The sequence below is a fragment of the Rhamphochromis sp. 'chilingali' genome (assembly GCF_963969265.1).
Source record: "Rhamphochromis sp. 'chilingali' genome assembly, chromosome: 7".
Lineage (NCBI taxonomy): Eukaryota > Metazoa > Chordata > Actinopteri > Cichliformes > Cichlidae > Rhamphochromis > Rhamphochromis sp. 'chilingali'.
In genome coordinates, this window is record NC_137934.1 from 10,665,917 (window position 1) to 10,689,645 (window position 23,729).

The 23,729-nt window shown below is 42.3% G+C and overlaps 1 protein-coding gene across 8 annotated transcripts in view; it reads left to right on the top strand.

Moving 5' to 3' along the window:
• The window catches only part of wnk1b (WNK lysine deficient protein kinase 1b), a 97,948-nt gene that overhangs the window by 64,242 nt on the left and 9,977 nt on the right, over nt 1-23,729 (top strand). For 3 of the 8 annotated variants that reach the window (XM_080886321.1, XM_080886322.1, XM_080886323.1), the window contains exons 12-31: nt 280-1,707; nt 3,982-4,071; nt 4,848-4,922; nt 9,861-9,931; nt 10,154-10,304; nt 10,483-10,599; nt 11,303-11,425; nt 11,570-11,621; nt 11,828-11,962; nt 12,365-13,241; nt 13,430-13,749; nt 13,834-13,892; nt 14,296-14,352; nt 19,461-19,575; nt 19,657-19,730; nt 19,881-20,168; nt 20,286-20,536; nt 20,754-20,829; nt 20,919-21,036; nt 21,573-21,770. In XM_080886321.1, the coding sequence (XP_080742447.1) occupies nt 280-1,707; nt 3,982-4,071; nt 4,848-4,922; nt 9,861-9,931; nt 10,154-10,304; nt 10,483-10,599; nt 11,303-11,425; nt 11,570-11,621; nt 11,828-11,962; nt 12,365-13,241; nt 13,430-13,749; nt 13,834-13,892; nt 14,296-14,352; nt 19,461-19,575; nt 19,657-19,730; nt 19,881-20,168; nt 20,286-20,536; nt 20,754-20,829; nt 20,919-21,036; nt 21,573-21,770 (4,675 nt within the window). The remainder of the gene's footprint in view (nt 1-279; nt 1,708-3,981; nt 4,072-4,847; nt 4,923-9,860; nt 9,932-10,153; nt 10,305-10,482; nt 10,600-11,302; nt 11,426-11,569; nt 11,622-11,827; nt 11,963-12,364; nt 13,242-13,429; nt 13,750-13,833; nt 13,893-14,295; nt 14,353-19,460; nt 19,576-19,656; nt 19,731-19,880; nt 20,169-20,285; nt 20,537-20,753; nt 20,830-20,918; nt 21,037-21,572; nt 21,771-23,729) is intronic. The other 5 variants (XM_080886324.1, XM_080886326.1, XM_080886325.1 and 2 more) reach the window with 5 other exon arrangements.

The window sequence follows — 23,729 nt, forward strand, 5'->3', positions numbered from 1 at the left end:
CTTGTCTTGTGTCTTTGTGCTGTAGCTGTGTGTGATTTCATCTGTCTATTGTAACCAGTTTCCCATCTCTTCATTACCAGTTTGGTTCACTTTGTTAAACAGCTTTTAACCACATAATTTTCCTTTAAGTGTAGAAGGTGACTACCCCCATCCCCCTTTTTATTTTGGGGTGTTCTTTGAAATTATGCTCTTTTTCTCCATTTCATTGGGCCTTTACTGTGGTTCTGTGTCATTCTCTCTGAGTGTCATTCTTAAATCCATTGTATCTCACTGTCACAGCAGCATTCAATGCCACACCCTTTCAGCGGAGGACCAAGCACAGGAGGGGGAGCAGGAGGGAACGTCCCTCTTCCAACTCTCCCAGACCCCCCGACTATTTTCTTCCCCTCTATCCCTGAGCGTCCCATTTCCTTCTCACCTCCTCCTACTGGGCCTCCAAAGGCCTACAACACTCAGAGACGCAAGAGCACTTCCATTCTCGAGGCGCATACCCGACACTTTCAGCCTGCTTACCCTCGTTACGGGAGCAGCCTCCACCCTTTTTCTGGCATGGAGGGTGTTGAGGCTCCTTCTCTCTTCATGGTTAATCCTGGTTTTGCAGCAGCTGCTCAAAGACTTGGTGTTGGGGAACCCCTCCATCTCCCAGGACAATCTGATCCAAGTTTTTATGGGTTCAAAGACATGAGAGCAGAGCACGAGGAAGCAGTGAGGAGACTCAATCTAAATCAAGCAGCCTTATTGGACCATTATGAAGCAATGGCATATGGAGGCTACCCAATGACTGCACACCAGCTTTTCCATCAGCAGAGGCAGGCAGCAGCTGCAGCTGCTGGTTTGGGTTTTGATCCTGGTCCTCCATCTCAAGCAGGGTTCTTACATCCTCATATCCTGCAAAGAATGAGTGCACACAGTCCAATACCGCCACCCTTACCCCCCATGAGTGCATCCACGGTTGGCTCTATGTCTTCTTCATCATCCGAGGGATGCTATGCTCCACAGCATGCTTCCTCATCCTCCTTTCCTATTTCTGCACCTCCAGTAATGGCCGACGCCCCGCCACCTACTGGAAGTGTTTTTGAGTTTCATTTAGCTGCAGCCGCTGCAGCTGCAGCCGCTGCTGGAGATCCAAGCCTCCTGGCATCCAGACTTTACCGGGCCAGACGGAGTTCTATGGACCTCCCTCTAGAGGACAGCCCTGGGACGGGATCCAGTGGCTCCGGCACATATAGTCGTCTGCAGCCAGTGACAGAAGAGCTGTACTCTTACGTGAGTCCGGAGCTCCCTTTACCTCCGGGAAGTCTCCTCCTTCACCACGCAGGTTTGACTGTAAAAGACAGAAGTCCCGATCCTTCCAGCGACTCTCTGACCTCCTCTGATGCAGGAGAGTTCCAGTCACCACCTCCGCCACCTCTTCCTCCTTCCTTCGAGTCCTCAGCTGCTCAGTCCATCCCTCGCTCGTCCTCCACTGCGCCTTACGATTCACCAGGGGGAGTTCTTCACGCAGATCCCCAGGGGCATCCGCCTTCAGTGCAGAACTTTCTGCCCACCACACCATCGTCCGAGCTCCCGCTTGGGGGGTCGTCATCAAATCAGCTGGAGTCTCTGATCCAGAGCTCCTGGGCCCGGCACGGGGGAATGGTGCCAGCTCAACCTGATATGACATACCACGAGTCACTGCTGGCCATGCAGGCCGCTAACCCCCCTCTGGTACAATGTTTAGAACTAGAAACCACACCTAGACCTCTGGGTCAGTTACTAGTTTAGATTTTGAAATTTATACCAAAATTTTACATAGAATGTTTTGATTGATGGTTAAACTGTAATTCCTAAATTATGGTATTTTCTGCTTTTGATTATAAATTATTAACAGCTCACAGATTGGCAGTTTTTTTTTTTTATATATTATCCTTCTAACAGTCTTGTTCTTGGACCCCGTAGCCAGTAAATAATTGGAACAATGTTGTGCAATCTAGCAAAAGAAATTGAATTTTATTGGTAATCTGACCCAGAGTCTGTTACACCAATCCCTGTTGTTTTTTTTCCTCCATATTTTATTTATGGTATTTTTTTTTTCTTTATGTCATCATGTAGTCTTTGTGATTTAATCCCCCCTTTTCTGTCGTGCAAGCACCACAGAGAGTCTGCCTTCGTAGTTTCTTCATTCTTCAACAGCATTAAAGGAAAAGGGGTGATTCTTTCAAATATTTTGGTTAAAAACATGAAACCAGAACCATTTAATTTTAAGTTTAACATTCGAGGCATTATTTTTAGTAAATGGATAATTACGTTGAAAGTAAGACTCTTTGGGACACTCTGTGGTGTAAAAGCTTTATGAGCCGAGTCTAAGCTCCCTTCTTCTCTGTGTTTATGTTGTGAATTTTTGGTGTTATCAGTAAGTAATATTTTGTCTGTATGTTCATATATGAAAGTATATGAGAAATGTGTGTTTGTGCTGGTATACTGTGTCTACAGTATACTTGAATTTTAGCCCATACAAATCCAAAGTCAGTTTGATCTGGAGTTTAAAGGTTAATGGTTAAGATGAATAATCTAGATGTACATTTTAAAAAAGGCATCTTTAAGACGTCGACGTGCGCACATTTGATATCATTTTATGACATTTAACGCAACGTCTGAATTCACATAAAGCTGTAAGACTTTGCTGATTTGTATGCTTAAACACACAGAAACATACAACAAAACTAAAGGAGGCTTAGACAAAATAGCAATGTAACCATGCAGAGAGACGTTCATCTGTGTGTTTCACAATTTGTGTTGTAAATGCTAAAGAGCTTGGCTTCGAGCCAGTTCTTTAATTTAACATATTATGTTATCATTTCCTACCCACAATGAAAATCAACTTCCTACACAGGGTTCAAAGGTCACAGCTGAAATTCTTTAAACCCTTAGAACGCTGACATTCTTGTTTACTTTCTTTCCTTTATTCATTTTCCTTTTCATCGTCCATCAGTAGCTCTTTTTTTCCATCTCATTTATATTAAGTTCTTGATCTTTTTAGCAACGTTATTTACTAAATATCGCGTATGTGCAACCTCTTATGTGTTTGTGTTACTCCCTGTAATGTTAGAGAAAGCTAGGTAGTCGTACGTCTGGTGCAACGTACCGTACTTGCGTAAGCTTTCCCCATATTTTCTCAGGATGAGCTTCACGACAAGTATACAGTTGCTTCCGGCCTTCTAAGGGTTCAGTCATCAGTGGATTGGTTGTAGTCATCTCTGTGCTACTGTAGAGTATTTGAAGAATTCGTTAAGTGAACACAGGAGCCTGTCAGGGTGATGACCATCATGAAATTCAAAGGATTGAAAATCAAATATACAATTGAAATGATAAGTTGACTCAAAAGAAAGCCTGCATCATTTCAAGTGAATCAGACTTTCTGTCAGAGTCAGAGGTAGGGCCATGAACAGGACATGTGGTGTTAGGATGAAATCTGAAAAAGCAGCAAGTGTTTTAATTCATAGAGAGTATTCCAATTTTTACTCTGTGCTCTGTTGGCTATATAACACCTTTTTATCATCACTGTTAATGACTTAGGTCCTGACCTGCATGTTAAATAAATCCTACTTACACCCTGCCTAACCCCAGTGCCGTGCCCATACTGTTGTACATGCTATACTACAAGCTGCGTATATGCATACATTAGATATCAGTGTGCATATATCTGTCGTCGGATTAGAGTATACGTGTCTGTTTGCATGTGTGCATACACAAGAGGAAGATCTAGATTAAAAATGATTGCTAGAGAAGAGCAGAACTGCCTTGTGTTTGTACTCATGCATACTGTTGGATCCAAAAGCTACAAACATGTTCTAATTGTCTTTTTCTCTCTTTTACTCTCTCTTGTCCATAATCTCTCTCAATTTCTCTCCTCCATCCTCCATTGTTTTGTCCTACGACGTTGCATCTGGTCCTGTCTTTCCATTTTTCTGTCTTTCTTTCTCTAAATCTGACTCTTAACAGCAGACTCAGGTGTCCTCCCCTCAGCCAACTTCAGGACCTGCTTTGGTCCCTGCCAGCACACAGCCACCACTTTCTGGGACTGCCCAACAGGTAGGCATTGGTTTTTAGCATTATTTTCAAGTCTCGGTGTTTTGGCCACCTACATATTAGTTATTGGGAGTTAGATTTGAACAGAAAGGTGGAAATTTATCACCTCAAGCTTTATTTGGAGCGGCAACCTGCAAAACTCTCAGGGCCTCAGTTAAGAGGCCCAGTTTAGTGAGGTCAGTTAGAGGAGGTGAAGCCTTGCTCACAGCTCTTTGTGTTGGCTCAAATGTAGCTCAAAGTGGACTACTCCCAACTACAGGAGTAATTTCAATGTGTTAATCAGTACGCTGTGGGGTCCAAAGAACTGAACTTTGATTGAGCAATAAATTATAGTCAATTATTTCATTTATATTATGACCCTTTATAATTTGGTCACATTTACATTTTTATTGTAACACTTATTTTGTCAGAATGCAGCCATATTATCTTTTGGCAGTTTGCTAAATTAACCATTTTGTTCGGTGTCAAACACATAAAGAGTATCTTTGTTTATGTAAATATCTACAGCAGGGGAGTCCAACTCCAGTCCTCGAGATCTACTGTCCTGCAGATTTTAGATGCATCCCTACTCCAACACAGCTGAATCAAATTGGATTACCTCTTCAGCATGCCATCAAGTTTGGCAAAGGCCTGGTAACAAGCCATTGATTTGATTCAGGTGTGTCGAGACACGGATGCATCTAGAAGCTGCAGGACAGTAGCTCTCGAGGACTGGAGTTGGACACCCCTGATCTACACTGTTTTCTCTCACCCACGTTTCTCTGTTTGTCCCTCTCCAGGTTGCCTCATCTAGCCAGAGTAGCACATCACTTCAAAGCCCCACACACACACCTCTGCCACAGTCACCTGCACAGGTACAGTTATAGTTGTATTTGTTAAATATATATCTATATGTGTTTTTAGCTAGGACTCTTTCTTTTCAAAGAGATTCTATTCTAGATTGAGTATTTAAATATACATTCATTTATATATTAACACTGTGTAACCTAACCCAATCCACTAAAGCAGCATTTCCATAAATGTAAATTTTAAGTTTTTATTTTTGTTGACATTTCTAGAAAGTTGATAGTTTAACTTTTTAACAGTAAAGTGATTGTGGGTTATTATGGCATACTGGATTGGCTTAGATTGAAGTGTTCCTAATTGTACATGTGGGTGGTGATAGGTCTTTTTAAAGGTGCCTGATGGCTCGTATATCTGCATTTATCTTTAGTTATTTACACACTTATGCATATAATGCAACTGCTCGCCCACATTTTAAATTCTAATCTGAAACAAATCTGCTAAACGCAATTCATTCACAATTCACACAATTCATAACAGTGTCTGTTATTTCACCTCAGGGCTAGAGTAAAAGTTGCCATTAGTATTTCCTCACTTCTGTACCCGAATACCCAGAGACAAATGCACATACGCATCTGTGGATATGTAGTTAGGCATTCCACCTGCTGTTTCTGAGTTATTTTGTCTTGTTGCATGTTCTGCTTTCTTCACTTTTCTTCTGTTTTTCTTTCCATTTTCTGGCTTGCTCGTGGGCATGCTGCCTGTGTTTACCACCGGGTTTGTTTTTACGTGTTTTTACGTATCCACTTGTATATCATTGTGTTTGTGTGGTACGCCGTGTGGTTGCGTGTTTAGTTTTGTGACTTAAGTCCATCTCCCAGTTTAGAGCACCTTTATCTTCTGTACCAAGTTGCTCAGCTAGCTCTGTCTCAGGTATCGTCGTAATTGACACTGTAGTTTGTTGTACTGTAAGTGGCTGTGCCTGTTTGTCTCTGTCCTCACGTGAAACTGTGATGTATTAACTGAATCCTTTGAACAGAACATAGACCTTTTGAGTAGAGCTGTGTATTCTCCTGACAGTGCATCTTTGTTTACCCCACATGCTCTCACTGACCACCTTAGTAAAAGCATGGACAACAAACACATGAGCACGGAAATGGAGATGGGCAGTATTTCCAGTAATAGTCCAGTATTTAGTTTGGTATTAAGGCTAAGTCAATATTTTGTTGGAAAAAGAGTGTTTTTTTTTTTTTCTTCTCTGTACTCCACTGCAGTGCGTTTTAAGTAAAGCAGTCGACACGTGATTGAAGTGCAGACTTTTAGCTTTGATTTAAGGGGTTTAACAACAATTTTGCATTAACTGTTTAGGAATTTTAGCTATTTTTATACACAAGCCCTGATTTTCAGATGCTCAAAAGTAATTGGACAAACGGACATAATTTTAAATATTAGAATTGATTGTCTTTGAAGTCGATGACCTTAACACTAGAGCCCATGGGCATCGTTTTAGTACAAGTTATATTGAGTTCATCTGTCCGAAGATTTTCTTTTCCACAACTGTGAAGACTCTTTGAGATGTTTTCTGCCAAAGTCCTCATCAGGCCTTCTTGATCTTGAGGTGAAATCAGTGGTTTGCACCTGTCTGAAGCCTTTGTGTTTCCATTCATGAAGCAACCACCTGATTGTAGACCTGATACGTCCGGCACTTTGAGAGTGTTTTTTTTTTAAGGATCATAAACTCTGTCATCATGCACCTTCAGGCCTTTTGGTGTTGCTGAGGTCATCAGTGCATTTATTTTTTTACAGAATGCACAGGGTGGTAAAGTTTTGTCTCTCTGAAAGGTTTATTTGAGCTTTTGAGCCTCTACTAGTCTTTATTTCTTCCTTCATTTACACTGACATCTTTTTGGGATGCTGTATCCACTCCAGATATTATGTCTCCTTTATTTATCATGATAATGAAACAGGTCTCTCCTGGCCATGAAACTGTTTGTCAGTCCATCGTCTGGTTATTTTTAGCCTCTGGACATCAGGGACGGTGTATAAAGTGGTTATAATTACTACACAACTAATACAGTATTTAACCCCTTGGATAAAGCAGAAAGTCTGCACTTGAATTACATTTCGATTATTTGATTTTAACTGTGGATCTGTGCAAAACTACAAAAATTGATTCACTATCTAACAAATTATATATTAAAGAATTATAAAGAGTAACACGTCACGTCCGATTTAAAGACAAAATATGGAATTTAAATTTCATTGCACGGATATTTTAGTCTTTTAGTTTTACAGTAATGATTTCATGACTTGCATTTTTTTTATTTTTAAACCTTTTAGTATAATTTTCATTGTTTCAAACAGTGAGATTGGCCACTTAAACACACCATTAACCAACTTGATTGATATTTTTTTGTATATAAAAATGAATGTAGTATCTTTGCCTTGCTGTAAACGATTAAAAATGTGTTTTTCTAAACGTGTAGATTGAATCTTTGAGTAAAAGACAGCCGATGATTCAAATATTAAGCAATATTTTCGGTTTTGTTTCTTTAGCTGTTAAGTTTTCTTTTCACCATTTCTGCAAACATGCAGTTTTTATTGTTACTGTATGTATTTCTTTTATAACACACGACACCAAGCAGTAGGTAATAATATTTATTCAGGACGTTGGATCTTGAAGACTAAAAATAGAAAGCTGTTTTCGTTTACAGTGTTTCCATATCTTGACTCTTGAAGGTTTTTAGCCTTCTTTTCCCATTTGTGATGTGGTGTTGAGAGTGTTGCCCATCTACATTGTAAAGCCGTATTGCACGTTGTCTGTAGGGTTTGCTCTGTTGTTGCATGGTCTTCCAGTGGTGTGTGTATCACCCAGCTGTTCTGTCACACAGTGTGTGTTGTTTGGTTTCAGAGCTTGGTATGTCCTTACTAACAGGCTTGATGTACGGTCCTGTTGTCTTGCTTGGTTAAGTTTTTGTTAAGGGTGTGAAACATGTCAGTAATGTGTTGGAACTGTGGATGACTCGCTCCTTTGACGTCTTTATTTTAACATGATTTATCATGGAGACCAGTAAAGACCCAGATTCAGTCTGTCCATGCTTGTCATGTCTGATCCCTGGCTGGGTTTTTCTACTTCCTTATCCCCTCATGACTTTGCTCCCGTCCTTTTCTCATCTCCTCTTCCTTATCTTCTTCTTTCTCTTTTCTCCTTTCTTTTCTCTTTCCCTCTGTTCCTCCTTCCTTCTCAGCCTGGTGTAACTCCACCTACCTCTACCGTTCCTTTGGTGACCCTTCCTTCTCCGTTGCTGTCTATTGCCGTCACAAAGCCAAGCGCGGCCATGGCTCCCCCTCCCTCTCCTCTGCCAGTCCCTGTTGGGGTGGTGCCTACTATTGTTTCCCCTCCTCCTCCTACTCCCGTACCCACATCTGTGCCTCAGGCTTTGGCCACGGTGGTGCCAATCATCAGTGTAGTCAGCGCCCCGCCTGATACCCCCATGGAAGCCCCCCCTCAGGTACTGGTTATAGATGGTCGAACCCACCAAAAGTGAATGAAATGAGAATTTTCCCAAATTTAAAAAATCTTGGAACTCATGCATGAAGTTTTTTTTTTTTTTTTTTTTTAACCACCATCACACTTTCTACTGATAGGACCTCACAAAGATGTTACGAAGTTCTTGTTTTTTAATCTGAAATGCACATCCTGGAGTATTGTTATATGATAATTCTGTTTGTTAAAGTTTTGCGAGTAAGAAATGGAAATGCACAGCTACAGTTTTGTGTTGTTTTAATTGCCTTTTGTGGGTTTAAGTGTAACAATATACAGTCAGTTAATAATTGCTGGAAAAACTTACGCGTCTTGTTGGTGGAGTGAGTTAAAAAAATAGAAAAAACATGTTGAACCTGCAAAACCAAATTTTTTGATTAGTTTAAAAATAAATATAATGTCCTGTGGAACTGATCAGTAACTCTTCTTGGTTCATATTGGTTCGGTTCATTGAGGCGTTTGTTTATGCACAGCTTTCTTAAAGTCCTGCCACAGCATCTCAGTCAGGCTGGGGTCTGGACTTTGAATGGGTCATTGCTGCAGCTTGATTCTTTCTCAGCCACTCAGAATTGCTGATTTGCTGTGACATCATTGTCTTGTTGCATGATACAACTTTGGCCGAGCTTTAGGTGTGGGACAGATGGCCTCAGATTTGACTTTAGCAACTTTGGTACACAAAGGAGTTCATGGTGTGCAAAATCGTCACGTCTCCACTGCCGTGCTTGACAGTTGATATGCTGTGTTTGCTTTTCTCTATACGTGGTGCTGTGAATTACGGTCAAACATCACTACTTTGCTCTTGGCTGTCCATGAACATTGCTCCACACGTCTTGTGGTTTGTTCAGATGTGGCTTTGAAAACCTAAGCTGTGCTGCCATGTTCTTTTTAAAGAGAAGAGACTGTGTACTCCATACTCGGTCACTTTCTAGTTGTACTGTCATGAACTTTAGAATTTAACATGCTAACTGAGGCCCGTAGAGTCTGAGATGTGGGTTGGGTAATTCGCAGTTTCTCTGAGCGTTGCACCGGCTGTTCTTGGGGGTGGGAGGGTGGAGGTAGTGGGACACCTGAATGCTCCAGATGAACACTGGCTGATGATCAGTTCATCAAGTCCATTTGATTAGCAGCACCTGGCTGCTACTTAACCTCATCATTTCTTTGAAAGGTGTAAGTGTGGACTTGGTTTTTCACAAGTTTGAATAAAGTTCTAATTTAAAGGATACAGTTTATTCCATCCTTGTTCCATATTCTGTTTTTGACATTCTCAGGATTTACTTGAACTTCTGAAAATTACTTTTCTTATAATCTAGCTAGCATTTGCTTCTGTTTTTACACCCGCATTAATTGTTATAACTTCCTGCTATTTTTCCTTCCCTTCAGTGTTCCTGATGTTTGTGGTGACACGACACCCGTGTGTGTCATGCGTAGTTTCATGCATGTATCTGTGTGTATGTGTGTGTTTCAGCCTGCCTCACAATCTTCAGAGTTACCTCAGTCCCAGCTACAGCCGCCTCAAGTTCTCTCATTCATAGAGAGGTAATACTTGCACGTACACACACACACACACACACACACACACACACACACACACACACACACACACACACACACACACACACACACACACACACAGTTACTCTTCCCTGAAATCAAGGCAATTTCTCTGAATGACATTTTAGCTTTGTGACATCTTTCTCTCACTCAGTGCTCTTTTTAGGTCTTTCTCTCTTACTGTGTTTTGCTTATGTTGTACCTCAGTGGCCATTCTGAGACTTCAGGTTTGAGCGACGGCAACGAGGGAGGAGGAGGTCGTCATGAAGGGCGCTCGGCCAAGCGACACCAGAGACGTTCTGTGCGAAGTCGATCACACCATGAGAAGACGACCAAGGCGAAACTCAATGTTCTCAATGTAATAGCGCACACCTGATAAGTCCTGTGAGGTCAAAATTAAAAACAGGCCCTGTTTTCTACTGCACCAAGTATCCATTTAATGGTTGTTAGAAATGTGTCACTTACAGTAAAGTTATTTATTTCCATTCATTATCTTTTCTTTCTGTGTATGTATTTCTTGATGTGCTTGCATGTAGATCTCCAACCTTGGAGACAGGGTAGCAGAGTGTCAGCTGGAGACCCACAACAGGAAGATGGTGACCTTTAGGTTTGACTTGGATGGAGACAACCCTGAGGAAATTGCCCAGATCATGGTGCACACAATATCACACAACGACTCACATCCACTGTTTTTGATTCATTTCCACTTGCTCCAAATTATAGTTGTTCTAAAATTCTGTATATGAATTGAGTTCTGAAGGATTTCGTATAGTCTAAGTTCTGTTAACCAATTACTTTTGAGCAGACTGCATACATGTAAACAGCCCACGTGGAGAGCAAGTTTGTCATTAGCTTTTTTAATTAAATAAATTTAATTCTGACGTTGCAATCTAATTAAAAATGACTATAGTACTTTGTATGACCCGTCAGTGGAATTGCATGTTTCAACAGCACACAGTTACCAGAGTGGATATTAAACAATATTTCCTCACAGCTGACCAGTTACTACTTTGAATATGAGCGAATGTTGGCTCGTCAGCTTCAGCCATCCAACCTTCACGTTATACTGTCTGTAAATCCCTATTAATAGCTCTGTATTAAGGCTGGATTGTTTTTACGTGCCGGCGCGCCTGCTATCTGCTCTGCGTCATCCAAAACCACTGAAGTACATGCTCTAGTCCTTGCACTTTCATGGAGAGTTCTCATCAGACTCTCACACAAGGCAAAACTACTCGTATGTTACCTCACACTCATGTAGGAAGAAGGCTTATATAAAGAAATATTGCTGTTTGTGACTGATTATATTGCAAATTCATAAGCGTGTGACTAAGCGTGACCTTTTCAACGTGCATGCAGGTCGAGAGTGAGTTTATCCTGGAGAGCGAGAGAGAGTCATTTATTGAACAGGTCAGAGAGGTGATAGAGAACGCTGATGAGAAGGGTCTGGAAAGAGATGCCAACAGCCAGACAAAGAAAACAGTGAGTCTTTATTTTATTCACTGCTGCTGCTATTGAATTTTTATAGCCTGTCTATGGTGTGTCTAAACTTACTGGTCATCTCTACCTTTGCCTCTAACAGACCAACTGTCATTGTTTAATGCATGCTCTCTTGTCGATCTGCAGATGGCAGGTGACACGCAACAGCAGAATCCTGCAATATCTGCCCCCATGCAAGGTAAAATAAAAAAAAAAGACGAAAGAAAAAGCCTTAAAATAAAATAAATCCGAGACCAGGTTTATTGAGCGGCAAGGACCTTCAGATCTTCTGAATGGAAATCAATAAATACACTTTTGTAAACACCTTTTTTTTTAGCCTGAAAACCTGCAACAGAACATGTCATAACATATCCAGGCCGTGTCTCACTCTTCTGCCTTTTTTAGGCATCCCACCCAGTCCATCTGCACAAGTGGTCCACTCGGCAGGTCGGAGATTTATCGTCAGCCTTGTACCCGAGGCGAGGCTGAAGGAACAAATGCTTCCCACCTCTCCTTCTCTTGCACCTCATGTTGAGACGGGTAAGGATTGTGTGCATTTGCGTGCATTACCTGTAGAGATCGTGTGTTGCCTGAGTGGCCTTAATTGTCATTCTATCACATGAATTCACATGAAGTTGAATAAAAGAAACAGAAACATTCTAACTGTATTTTCTGACAGTGCTGATCTAATTTGCCCAAAATTGCCCAAATTTGTTGATTTTAGATATGTTTTTAACATGATTCTTAATTGATAAGGTGTAATATAGCTTACTATGTATGTGGTACACTGGCTGAAATTTCAAATTTAATGGCTCTGCACACTATGTAGGGTGTTCTAAATAATTTGGTTACAGTGACCTATAAATCGGTGTAATCTGGGTGGAGCTAGGAATTACATATAATCATGTGGTGGCTTAAAATAGTTTCCTTTTTCTCTTCTAGTTTCTCCACCTCCATCACAGACTCCAGGTCAAGGTTTGGGCTTGTCCCATTCTACAGGAGCAGTCAGCTTACACCAAGCATTCTCTGAACTCCGACAGAACCAAAATCAGCTTGATTCAGGGCCCAACACTGCCCCACCCTCCATCCACTCCACCCATCCTCCACTTCTGGAGCCTGCAGCAGCTTCTGTCCCTTCACAGAGTAGCACACTCACTCCCACTGTGGATGCCGCTGCTGGGCATGTCCCTTCTAATTTAAACACAACACAGGATGCCTCTCTTCCTCCTCTTTCTGTATCCTCGACCCCTTCCGCCATCCATCTCAGTCCTCCCTGTTCCTCTTCTCCTCCCCCTACAACAGTGAATCAAAGCATCCTTCAATCACAGGTACTTCCACAGCCAGTAACTCAGGCTGTCTCACAACCCCAGACACAGGTACAAGCACAGCCTCAGCCCCAGGCTTTCAGCCACCCTCAGTCCCAGACAGTTTCTTCTGTCAGTGCTGCTTCAGTACCTTCCACTTTACCAACAGTGGTTCCCCCTCAAATGCTCACCTCCCCTCCTCTAGCCCACACTATTCCTTTTGTGTCCTCCCCGCCCTCTTCATCTCTTATAGCCAGTGAAGTCTCCTCTGATCATTCATCAGTCTTGCCAACTCCTTCCCTGACCTCCTCAGTCATCCCCACCACTGCCATCCTAGGTCCCCAGCTCGCGCCCTCTGTTGTCTCCCTCCCTGCTCCTACTCCCTCATCGTCCGCTGGAGGACTTCTGCCGGTGACCACAAATGTCCCCACAGTCCAACCAACTTTGGTGCACTCTCAGCCTCAGACAGCAGCCCTGGCTGGGCAGACGCATGCCCACAGTGACTGCGAGCCCAGGTGAGAGGTGGTCACTGTGTATTTATTTCTATTTTATTTCTATCCATATATATACACACACACACATACATGGTCAATTTTAGACTATATTTTGTGTGGAAAAGTTCTTGAATTCTTACTTACTTATTAACTTATTTACCCATAAATACTGATTATTTCTGAGACTTGTTGTCACCGATCTCCTTCAGATGTGAGCACTCCTCTGAGTCGCAGTGCAAACCAGACGACATCCAAGCTCTGGAAATGAAGCTGCGCTCTCTCTTCATGGACCTCGGAGGTGGGGTGCCTTCCACCCAGGGAGACATCGTAGCTGCTGATCTGGCTGCTGTGGCAGGTACCTCGTCACCAGTAGGACCTTGCTCCACCTCCACCACGTCTGTCGCAGCATCTGGCTCCAGCCAGTCAGCCATTCCTCCTCAACCCCCTTCCAGCCTGGCGCTGGGATCACTGGGATCCCCTGCTCCAATCCAGGGCCCTGGGACGCCTGTCTTCACCCCTGCACAGTCTAGTAGGAATATTTAAATCTTTTTTATTTAGTGGTGGTAAATCTTCTCTTCTTTTTATTTAATGTTGCTTTCTGCATTTTCTATAGTCATCCCTGTCTCATTAGGCCAGACCACTCCATCCAAAACGCCCTTATCCAGAGTACCGGTGAGTTGTATAATTCTAAACTTTTTCTAAAACTAAAGGTTTTTTGAGATGTAGTTCAATAATTTTTTGTAGTATGAAGTGTCGTGTGGTCAGACAGCATGTGCATGTTAGCTAATTTTAACTACATATTTTTTTTAATTGTTTGGAAGTCACAAATAATGTAGTTTTGGGAGATTTGCACAAGTTGCGATCAATGAAATACCAAAATCTTTTTTGATCGCACCTAGTATGTCTTCCACAGTTTTTCTCCCCAATTTCCTTAAAACTCATCTGGCATGGAAATTCCTTGTAACATTCTTAACCATAAACACTATTCTTGTTATCTCCTCTACAAATCTCTTCTCTTGTCTTTCTCATTTCTCCCACTCCCATGCTTTCATCACTTCTCTTTCTCCGGGATTAGGCCAGTTCTCCTCCTTCAGAACTCCCGCCACCCTTCCCTGGACCTTGTGTAATACAGGTGTTCTTTTTTGGATCATTTTTTAAGACCGATGTGTCTGAAACAGTGCAACACTGTTTATAGACTGCTCAGTGTGTTTGTAATGTCTTTTTGCAATAGCTTCATCGGATTTAATTTGTGCTGTGCATAAGTTGTGCTTCTGCTTTTTTTCTGCCCTTTCTAAATTCTGCTAAAATGATTCATCTCTCTGAAACAGCAGCGTTATTACAGCCAATCTTGAAAAACTCTAAGATGAGACACTTAAAGGCCCAAAATAAAAAAGCTGCAGAGATGATATATCTGATACAAAGCCTACAAGGACAGTAAAACTTAAAAAAAGAAGAAATCTAATGAAATAATTACATTAAACAATTGAGTAATTTAACTTCAGTGTTACTTTAAAAAGAAGTCAAAAGCACATAAATGCAGTGTCAGGTGGGTTGGTTGACAAATGAGATAAGGCAGGAGTCTCTGTGGACTACGATGTTTGCAGATGATGATGAGATGATCTTTAGTGAAAGTAGGGAGCAGGTAGATGAGAGCCTGAAGAGGCGGAGGAATGTGCTGGAGAGAAAAAGAGTGAATATCAGTACAAACGAGACAGAAGACGTGTGTGAATGAGAGGGAAACAGGTGGGAAGGTGAAGTTGCAAGGAGTATGTGTTTAATACATGGGGTCAACCATCCAGAAGAATAAACAGTGCACAACAGAGGGAAATAAGAGAGCGCAGGCAGGGTGGAAAAGGTGGAAATGAATGTAGGGAGAGAGGACAGAGGACACGCAGAGAGTTGGTGTGACTAAAGTGGATGCCAGGCGATCCATAATGGAAGCTGCTGAAAGAAGAAGACGAAAAAGTCTCTGTGGACTTTTAAGATAAAGACTGGGAAGCACATGGAGCACTGGTCAAAGAGAATGACCAAACAGATTAAAACAGTTTGCCAGACAAATGCAGCAGTGAGCAGTTTGAGCACCAATGACTTCAGGACAGACAGATAGTGAACTGATTTCAGTTGCCAGACCGTGAATGCTTCAGTTTAAAAATAGACTTTCCTTTCAACCAGACAAGCACATTGAATAAATAGAGAGATGTGACATCTAAAACAATCTGATCTGCCCGGATACAACATCCCGTCCCTTATGTAAGTCTCCTGGATGAGACATGTCTCGTTTGATTAAGATAATCCTGCTGTCGTTGAAGTTCACTTGGGATTTGTTTTTAATTATTTATTTTGTAATTGTAGTTTAATTGCTCGAGAATGAATGGCTTTGCGCAGCCTCTGGATCACATTGTTCATTGGCGAAGGAGAGAAATCTGATTTTTTTTTTTTTTTTTTTTTTTGGTGAGGAACGGTGTTAAAAATGACAAATTTTAGACTTTAACTGGTCCTAATTTGTATGCTTTGCCAAGTTTTGAGGATGGTTAAAGCATCCAGTTGGACCAGAGGTTAGTTTGCATTTTTAGTCAGATGGTATAACTGGAAGTATTTTAATTACAGTTTGCTTGGAAACGTTCATTTAGACTAGAGCAGTGCTTCCCAAACTTTTTCCAGCCACGTACCCCTTGAGACATGTCACCCTCAGCCGCATACCCCCTACTACGAACGACTCTTAATTAGTGTCTATAAATACATTGCAATATCGCATGCATAAAGATAAATACTGCACAGTCGATTATTTCTCACCACCAAATGAATTTATCAATATTTTTTAGTAATGACAGAGTTTTAATAACAAACTTTACTACTTAATACTAGCAGTGTATCAAAGGATTTATTAGAATTCACTTTTTTGTCGAGAGCATAAAGGCCATGAACTTTCATTAAACAGAACTTTATTTAATGTGATGGATGTGCTTGAGCAGAGGCACACAGCTCTTCAATGTTTGGCTCAATTTGGGAAAGGCTGAGTCTTAAATCGTTTTCCACACAAAGTCTTGCTCTGTATTTTGTTTTCATGTTTGTTAAAGCAGAAAATCCCTTTTCGCATAAGTATGTGGTGGCGAAAGGCATCAGAGTCTTGACAGCGCGCTTAGCCAGCGCGGGCTGTTCAGTGCGCAGCCCTATCCAGAAATCCGCCAGGTTCTTTTGAGCGTGTTCAACTTTTAGAGATCCATCTGTGGCGATTTCAATTAGGCTCTCCTGGTCAGACGGTGATAACGAAGTAGGCACGGCGGTGAACGGGTGACGTATCCAATCATTTGAGCCGTCCGTCTCTGGGAAGTATCGGCGTAACTGCACCGCCAGCTCCTCAAGGTGCACGTTACATTCGCGCTTTACACTTTTAGATAGTGTGAGATCATTAGAGCACAGAAAATCATGCAGCACAGGAAAGACTTCAGTGTTGTTTGTATCCAAGCAGTTCTTCCAAAGGTTTAACTTCTTTATCATGGCCTCAACTTTATCTTGAACATTGAATATAGTTGCAGAAACGCCTTGTAATCCGAGATTGAGCTCGTTCAGACGAGAAAATATATCACACAGATAAGCCAGGCAGGTAAGGTACTCTTCATCATGCAAATGTTCAGACAGCTCAAAGGGATGGTTACTGAAGAAAACTTTAAGTTCATCCCTCAACTCAAAGAAACGGGTCAGCACTTTCCCTCTAGATAGCCAGCGAACCTCTGTGTGGAGTAATAATGTCTCATGCTCGCTGCCCATCTCATTGCACAACGCAGCAAATAAGCGGGAGTTCAGCGGCCTGGCTTTCACAAAGTTAACCATTTTTACACTCGTGTCCAAAACATGTTTCAAACGGACAGGTATTCCCTTTGCAGCAAGAGCCTCTCGGTGGATGCTGCAGTGTACCCAGGAGGCATCTGGCGCGACTGCTTGCACACGCGAAACCACACCTCCGTGTCTCCCAGTCATGGCCCGTGCGCCATCAGTACAGATGCCAACACATCTGTCCCACACGAGTCCATGTGTGTTCATGAATGTGTCCAGCTTTTGAAAAATATCTGCGGCAGTTGTCCTTTGTTCCAGCGGTTTACAGAACAGCATGTCCTCCTTGATGGTTCCTTCATGAATGTAGCGCACATATACGAGAAGATGCGCCAGGCCAGCCACATCCGTGGACTCATCTAGCTGTATTGCATAACATTCACTGTGGCGTATGCGCAGAAGTAGCTGCTGTAAAACATTTTCTGACATTGCATTGATGCGCCGTAAGACAGTATTGTTTGATGATGGAATGGACTGTATCGTCTTTTTTGCCTTTTCCCCCAACATTGTCCCTACCATATCTAAAGCAGCAGGGAGAATGAGGTCCTCCACAATAGTGTGGGGTTTGTTGTTTTTAGCCACTCTGTAACTGACCATGTAAGATGCTTGTAGTCTGTTTTTATTCATAAGATCTGGCACCTGAATGCAGGTTTTACTTGTTGAAAGTGATTTTAGCTGTCGCTCAAAATATTCCCTTGGTTTATTTTTCAAATGGGGATGATTTGTCTCTAAATGTCTGCGCAAAAGTGAAGGTTTCATTGAGTTCTGAGACAATACTTTTGCACAAATAACACACTGTGGCCGGGGAAATCCACCAATATTTATACACGTAAACCCCAGCGAAATATAATTGTCATCATATTTGCGCTTCTTTGATGAGGTTGTGTTACAGTCCGTGCTGTCATGCTTTCTCCCACTTTGACGCTCCGCATCAGACACTTCATCACTTTCCACATGGCTGGCTCCAGCTATGCTAGCCACTTGGCTAGTAACCACAGATACATCCCTGCTAGCACTGCTAGCATCCAAATCTGACGAACACATTGTTGTTGAACAATCACCTGTGCGGTCACTGGAAAATGCATCTTCAGATATGAGCTTATTGGTTGTTGTGGCCGGTGTCTCTGTGGTAGGGCCTTTTTTTCTTGTTAACCACTTGTCCATTTTCGCGCTGCACTGAATGCTTGGAGGCAACTTCAACTGTTAGGTGTCAGTCATTTGGGCAAATCATGCCCATGTATTTTGTCAGAGCTATTTTTTTGCTGAACACCAGAGGGTGGTATATAGTCATGTATTTGACAGGCAAAAAAAACTGCATTAGCGCAAATTTCGGCTTTTAAAACTTTTGATCCCCACTCCAACCCCAACCCACGCGTACCCCCTACAGCCACTTGCGTACCCCCGAGGGTACGCGTACGGTAGTTTGGGAACTACTGGACTAGAGGATTTTTAAAATAAACTTCAATGATATTGCACCCTATAAAACAGTGTTACAAAATCCTTGACAAAGAGAATGGAGCATGGTGTATATTCAGGTGGGCTATGAGATCACACACAAGGGCGATCCAGCTCATTGCATACCAGACGATGGCTCAGCTGACTCAGCTACACATCAGTAACATCATTGGTAAGCAGTTTATATAGGCTGCACCATATAAACTGCTTCAGCCTTCCAAAGGTTGTAGTAAATCTGCAAACCGCTGCAAACCCTCTCCAGCAAACCTGCCCTTTTTAATGTTGTGTCTGACTTAATCAGTGTGCCGTATCTGTTGTCTGTTCCATATGGGAGGTTTTGCTGGTGCTCTCGTCATGTCCAACTTTCCATGTATGAGTGCAAAGAAGCAGCAAGGTCCCAGAGTTGAGCTTTGCTTGGAAATATGAATTGCTGCTGATAGAAACAACAGTCTCCTTTTACTATTAGAATACCAGCTTACCTATATAAAACAAATATTCCATCCCTGAAAACAAAATTACCATAAAAGCAGAAAATAAAGACTAAAAAACATAATTGCACTGAAAAAAAAGTCCAAGATTGTGCATACATGAACGGTGATTACAAAGATGGCCTTGATTATGCAATTCTTAGTTTTCCAGGCAGCGAGCTGCAAAATAGAAGGAAGCCAAATGCGAACCAGATACTCAGCAAGAACCTGCCTGCAGATCTAAGACTGCAGTCTAACTCACAGCGGAGCAGCACTAAACAATTAATCAGTTTAGCTGAGCTTGGAGTTTGGTGTTGCTTTAATCCATAAAATCTTAAAATCAACTGAAATGTTTGATTCAGTTGGCTGATCTGTGCTTATGTTGCTAATCAACAGCTATTAGTAAAACCTGCGTGGCCAAGCCTGCCTCTTTTTGCACGGTTTTTGTTCTTGCATGGTCTAACAGTTTATCTGCCCACCTCTTCAGTCTCAGCAGCCTCTGGAGGACTTGGATGCCCAGTTAAGGAGAGCGTTGAGTCCAGAGACTGTTTCTGTGGGCGGTCAGGCCTCCCACATTAGTGTGGCTTCAGTTGGACAACCAGGTATGTTCGATTATACCCAAATCCTAATGTTATATTTTTGTATCTGTGTGATTTCTAAAGTATCCATCATATGTTCCTCAGTTCCTTTTCCAGTGGAGGAAGAAACTTTGTCCTCTCCTGTTCATCCCCCTCAAACTCAATTAGGACGATTTAAGGTAAAAGATCTTCAACACGAGACACCGCACATGAATACCGTCTGCATGTAAGGCTAGCATAATGAATATACGCTGGATCCCAATTGATAAGTAGGATCCAAGTGTTTCTTTGTCTCATAGCCTTCTTCCACGTTTCTCTTCGATGCTTAGGTCTCACGGGCTATCGAAGAGCCCGCTGTCCAGCGACCGGCCTGCACCGAGTCTTCCTCCACCACCTCCTCCACTTCATCTTCTTCATCATCCTCTACTCTCTCGAGCCCAGAGAACACATTGCACAAAAACTCCTCGTTGCCTCTGAAAGCGGAAGGAGCAGGAAAAACAGGAGACGTGGTGGACGGGCCCCCTCACAAGACTCCCGTTGGATCCCACCACCCCTCCCCTCTAACATCCCCTTGCCCCTCCCCCAAACCGCCCACCACCACCATAGGACGCTTTCAGGTAATCGTTCACTTTATTTTCTCTGCCGCCTCCTTTCCTTTTCGTCTTTTGTCCTTTTTCCCAGTTTTAATTCTCTCCCCTCCTCTTGTTGTTTTGTTCATATTTTCAATTTTTTAGGTTTCTCCTAAACCCGAGGCCCGCGTTGGTAGATTCTCAGTCAGTCGTGCTGAGGAGGAGAGTCCTCCACCTGCTGCCAAAGCTGCTAATGGACCCAGCGATCCTGGCCAAGTTTTGACCCCAGATTCTACCCATAAAGCCTCTCTGCCGAGTCTAAACAACTCCTTCAATAACTCCTACATCAGCAGTGACAATGACTCGGAATTTGAGGATGAGGACTTCAAACGGGAAGTCACTCGCCTCAGAGAGAAGTGAGTTATCCCTTTCTCATTTTCTTAAAGTGGAAAATAGATTCACACGTCCATTCTTTGTTTTATTGTCCACCTTTGCTTCTTTAGTAAGGTTAATGGCTTTGAAAAACTTGATTTTTCTCTCCTTCTCGTGCGCTTTTCTTCTCCTCCTTTTCCTTCCAAGAATGATTCCGTTCTTGTTACTTCTATATATCTTATTTTACTTTTCACCCACCAGGCACATGCGTGAGATTCAGGAACTTCAATCCCGCCAGAAGGAGGAAATAGACCGTCTGTTCACCAGGCTGGGAAAGGTAACCAGCGAGTAAAAAACAAAAAAACTGCAATTAAGGCAGCATCACAAAAAAACGGAATGTGAGAATTCTTCCTTTTGGCGTTGTAGGTTCCTCCGCCTTCAGCGATCCCTCCTGTTTTGACCTTGACTGGCAGGAGGAGACGGCCCACCAAAAGCAAGTCATCGAAATCGTCCAGAACCAGCAGCAAGAGTCCATTACAGCCAGGTAGGCTTTGGTGAAAAGATGAACACATGTAAAGGCTCAGTTCATTCAAAAAACGATTTCCTTCCCACACACATGTGAAAATAGTTAGTTTCTATTAACAAAATAGACAAACTTGAAAATACTGACACTACCAGAGCATGAAAAGGTGTTCTTCTAATTTGGTTGAACTGACCCTGAACGACCTTAATCTTGAACCCTAAGCCCACTACAGCCAGGACGGTTCAAAAACCTTTCGCTAACATTGCATCCTCTCTGTGTTTATGCATCCATGTGCACATGTATGTATGTGTGTTTATCTGCTTGTGTACACCTGCACGTGGGATCAGGCTCGGAGCTTGAACATTTCTGACTGCTTTCTCCGTCTGTTTTTCTCTGTGTGGTTGTGTGTGGGGGCGTGTCTCTGTAAATGTCTGGGTAAATGGGTCTCTTTAACTATCCATTACCTTTGTGTTTGTGTGTTTGTGCGTGTCTCTCTACTTTCTGCGATTGGTCCTGGCCTGCTCCTTCCTCTTGCCCATGCCTTCTGCTATCTTCAGGCAGCACTCTATCCGCCCAGAGCGTCCCGACTATGTACCCCGGCCAGCTGGCTCTGCTAGCCCCAGGAGGATTAGCCGATTCGAACAGCAGCACTCTGCTCCAGCCCCTCAAACCCTCTCCCTCCAGTGACAACCTGTGTTCAGCCTACACCAGCGAGGCGGCGCTCTCTGTGCCCAGCCTGTGTGCTCCCACCCCAGGTATGCATCCGCTGAGAGTCCCGGGCCTCGTTGCATCTCCGCAGCATTAAAAGTTCACACAAACAGCTTATTGGATGCTTCGCATGCAGATTAAGACAAATGCATGCTGTTGGTTTGTCTTCACTCACTCACAACAAGATCTCCCATCTCTTTCTGTTGTTCTTTGTTGAGAGAAAAAAAACTGTGAGGGCTAACTCAGTGTCCTTTCTGTGTATTCTTCAACTGTGTCTCTTTTCATCTTTTCCTTCTCTTCCTTCTTCTTATCGTGTCTTTTCTCAATTTTCTCTCTTCGGTTATCGCTCTCCTTTCTTCTCATTTCTCCTCCCCTTCACCTCTCTCTTCTCCGTACTTTCCTCATCTCCTCTCTCTTCCCCTTCTTTCCCTCCTCCCTCTCTTCAGGCTGTGTAAAGTTCAGCTGGGGTTCGGAGCGTTTGGCCTTCAAGCCTGGCGGCAGGAGGACGCGCTTTCTGAGTACGCCCTGCTTGGCTCTTTGTGTGTAACGCTCTATTTCTTTGCTCTTCTCTTTTATCTTTACTTACTTTTGTTTAATTTTTTCCCCCCATATATCCGTCGAGTCACAGTCATCCTCTCCTGTGGGTTTTCTTCTTTGGTGGAGGAAGACCCGCTCATTCTGATATCATCAGTGCTCTGCAGAAATCTGTTAAATTTACAAAAAAAACACGCAAAGTCAGTTGAGTAGACATGAACATCAAACTTTGTGGTTTCAGAAGTTGAAACCTGAGTATTTTTAGTTAAACAGACAAGCAGAAACAACGTTTTTACCTTAAAAAAGGTTGTAGGTGCATAAAAAAAAGTAAACAATATAAGATCTTACTGCAGGACGCAAAATGTTCAGACAGTGATAGTTCTTCACACCCAGATCTTGCGGCAGTCATCTTTACATACTATTTCTTCATTTGTAATCTTGTTTCTTTCTTTGTCTTCCTTGCCAAAAATGTTATTTTTTTAACTTCCTTGCGCCCTTTTGGCTATAGTAAATAAGAATCGTTTTACTATAATAAGGTCAAAATGACTGAAAATGACAGAAAGTTTCTCACTGTCTGAAGATGCAGTGTGAAGGCCCTGAAATGATCAAAAGAGACACTGAGTTAGTGACACTGAGGCTTTTTTCATTTTTAAACAAGCCCATGTCTCTAATCAAAAATCCGGTACTGTGGCTCTGGGTCATAAAAATCTAAAAATCCAATGAATCAGAAATTGACAGCATTAGCAGGGAACTAAGTTTCATTAGACGGCTCCTGGTCAAAGCCCTTATCAGTCCTGCTTGATTGATGACAATATGTTGCAGATTAATACCGCAGAAATCAATTTTAGAGCTACTTCTAGCTTCTACTGCCGCTGCTCCGTCGCAAATACAGCAGAAGAGCCGATTGACCAAACATATCTATGCTGTTGCGATAAAGTTTGCTGCATGATAGCAGTTGGTTAGTTTTTCCGAGAATTTAGGAGGAAAAACTTAAGGATGACGGCTTCATTTGAATTGACCCTTTAAAGTCAACTGTATCATATTTGATACATGTTTACAAGTTTTTGTCAGTTTTTGAGTCTTCTAGATCATCAGTGTGATGATGTAGAAATAAACTGCACGATTAACTTTGAAGGATGATGTAGCAAATATGATACAAATTAAAACTCATCATTTATACATCGTTTAATTCCCTCACAAAGTTCACTAAACACTTCATTTTCACAAAGCTTGAATTTTCTGGCGATTATTTTGTGATTCGGGCTTTAAAGGGCTTTAAAGGGAAAGCTAGTGAATACAGCAGCTAAACATGGATTTTACAAGCAGCTGGAGAATCCTGTACATTTATACTTAGACCTGTAACTAACGTTCTTTGTGACGTTATTCAAGCTCAAATAAGCTTCTATCCTAACAATAATCATTACAAACATTCTCCCTCTGATCGATTTCATCTTCGGTTCTAATAAATTAGA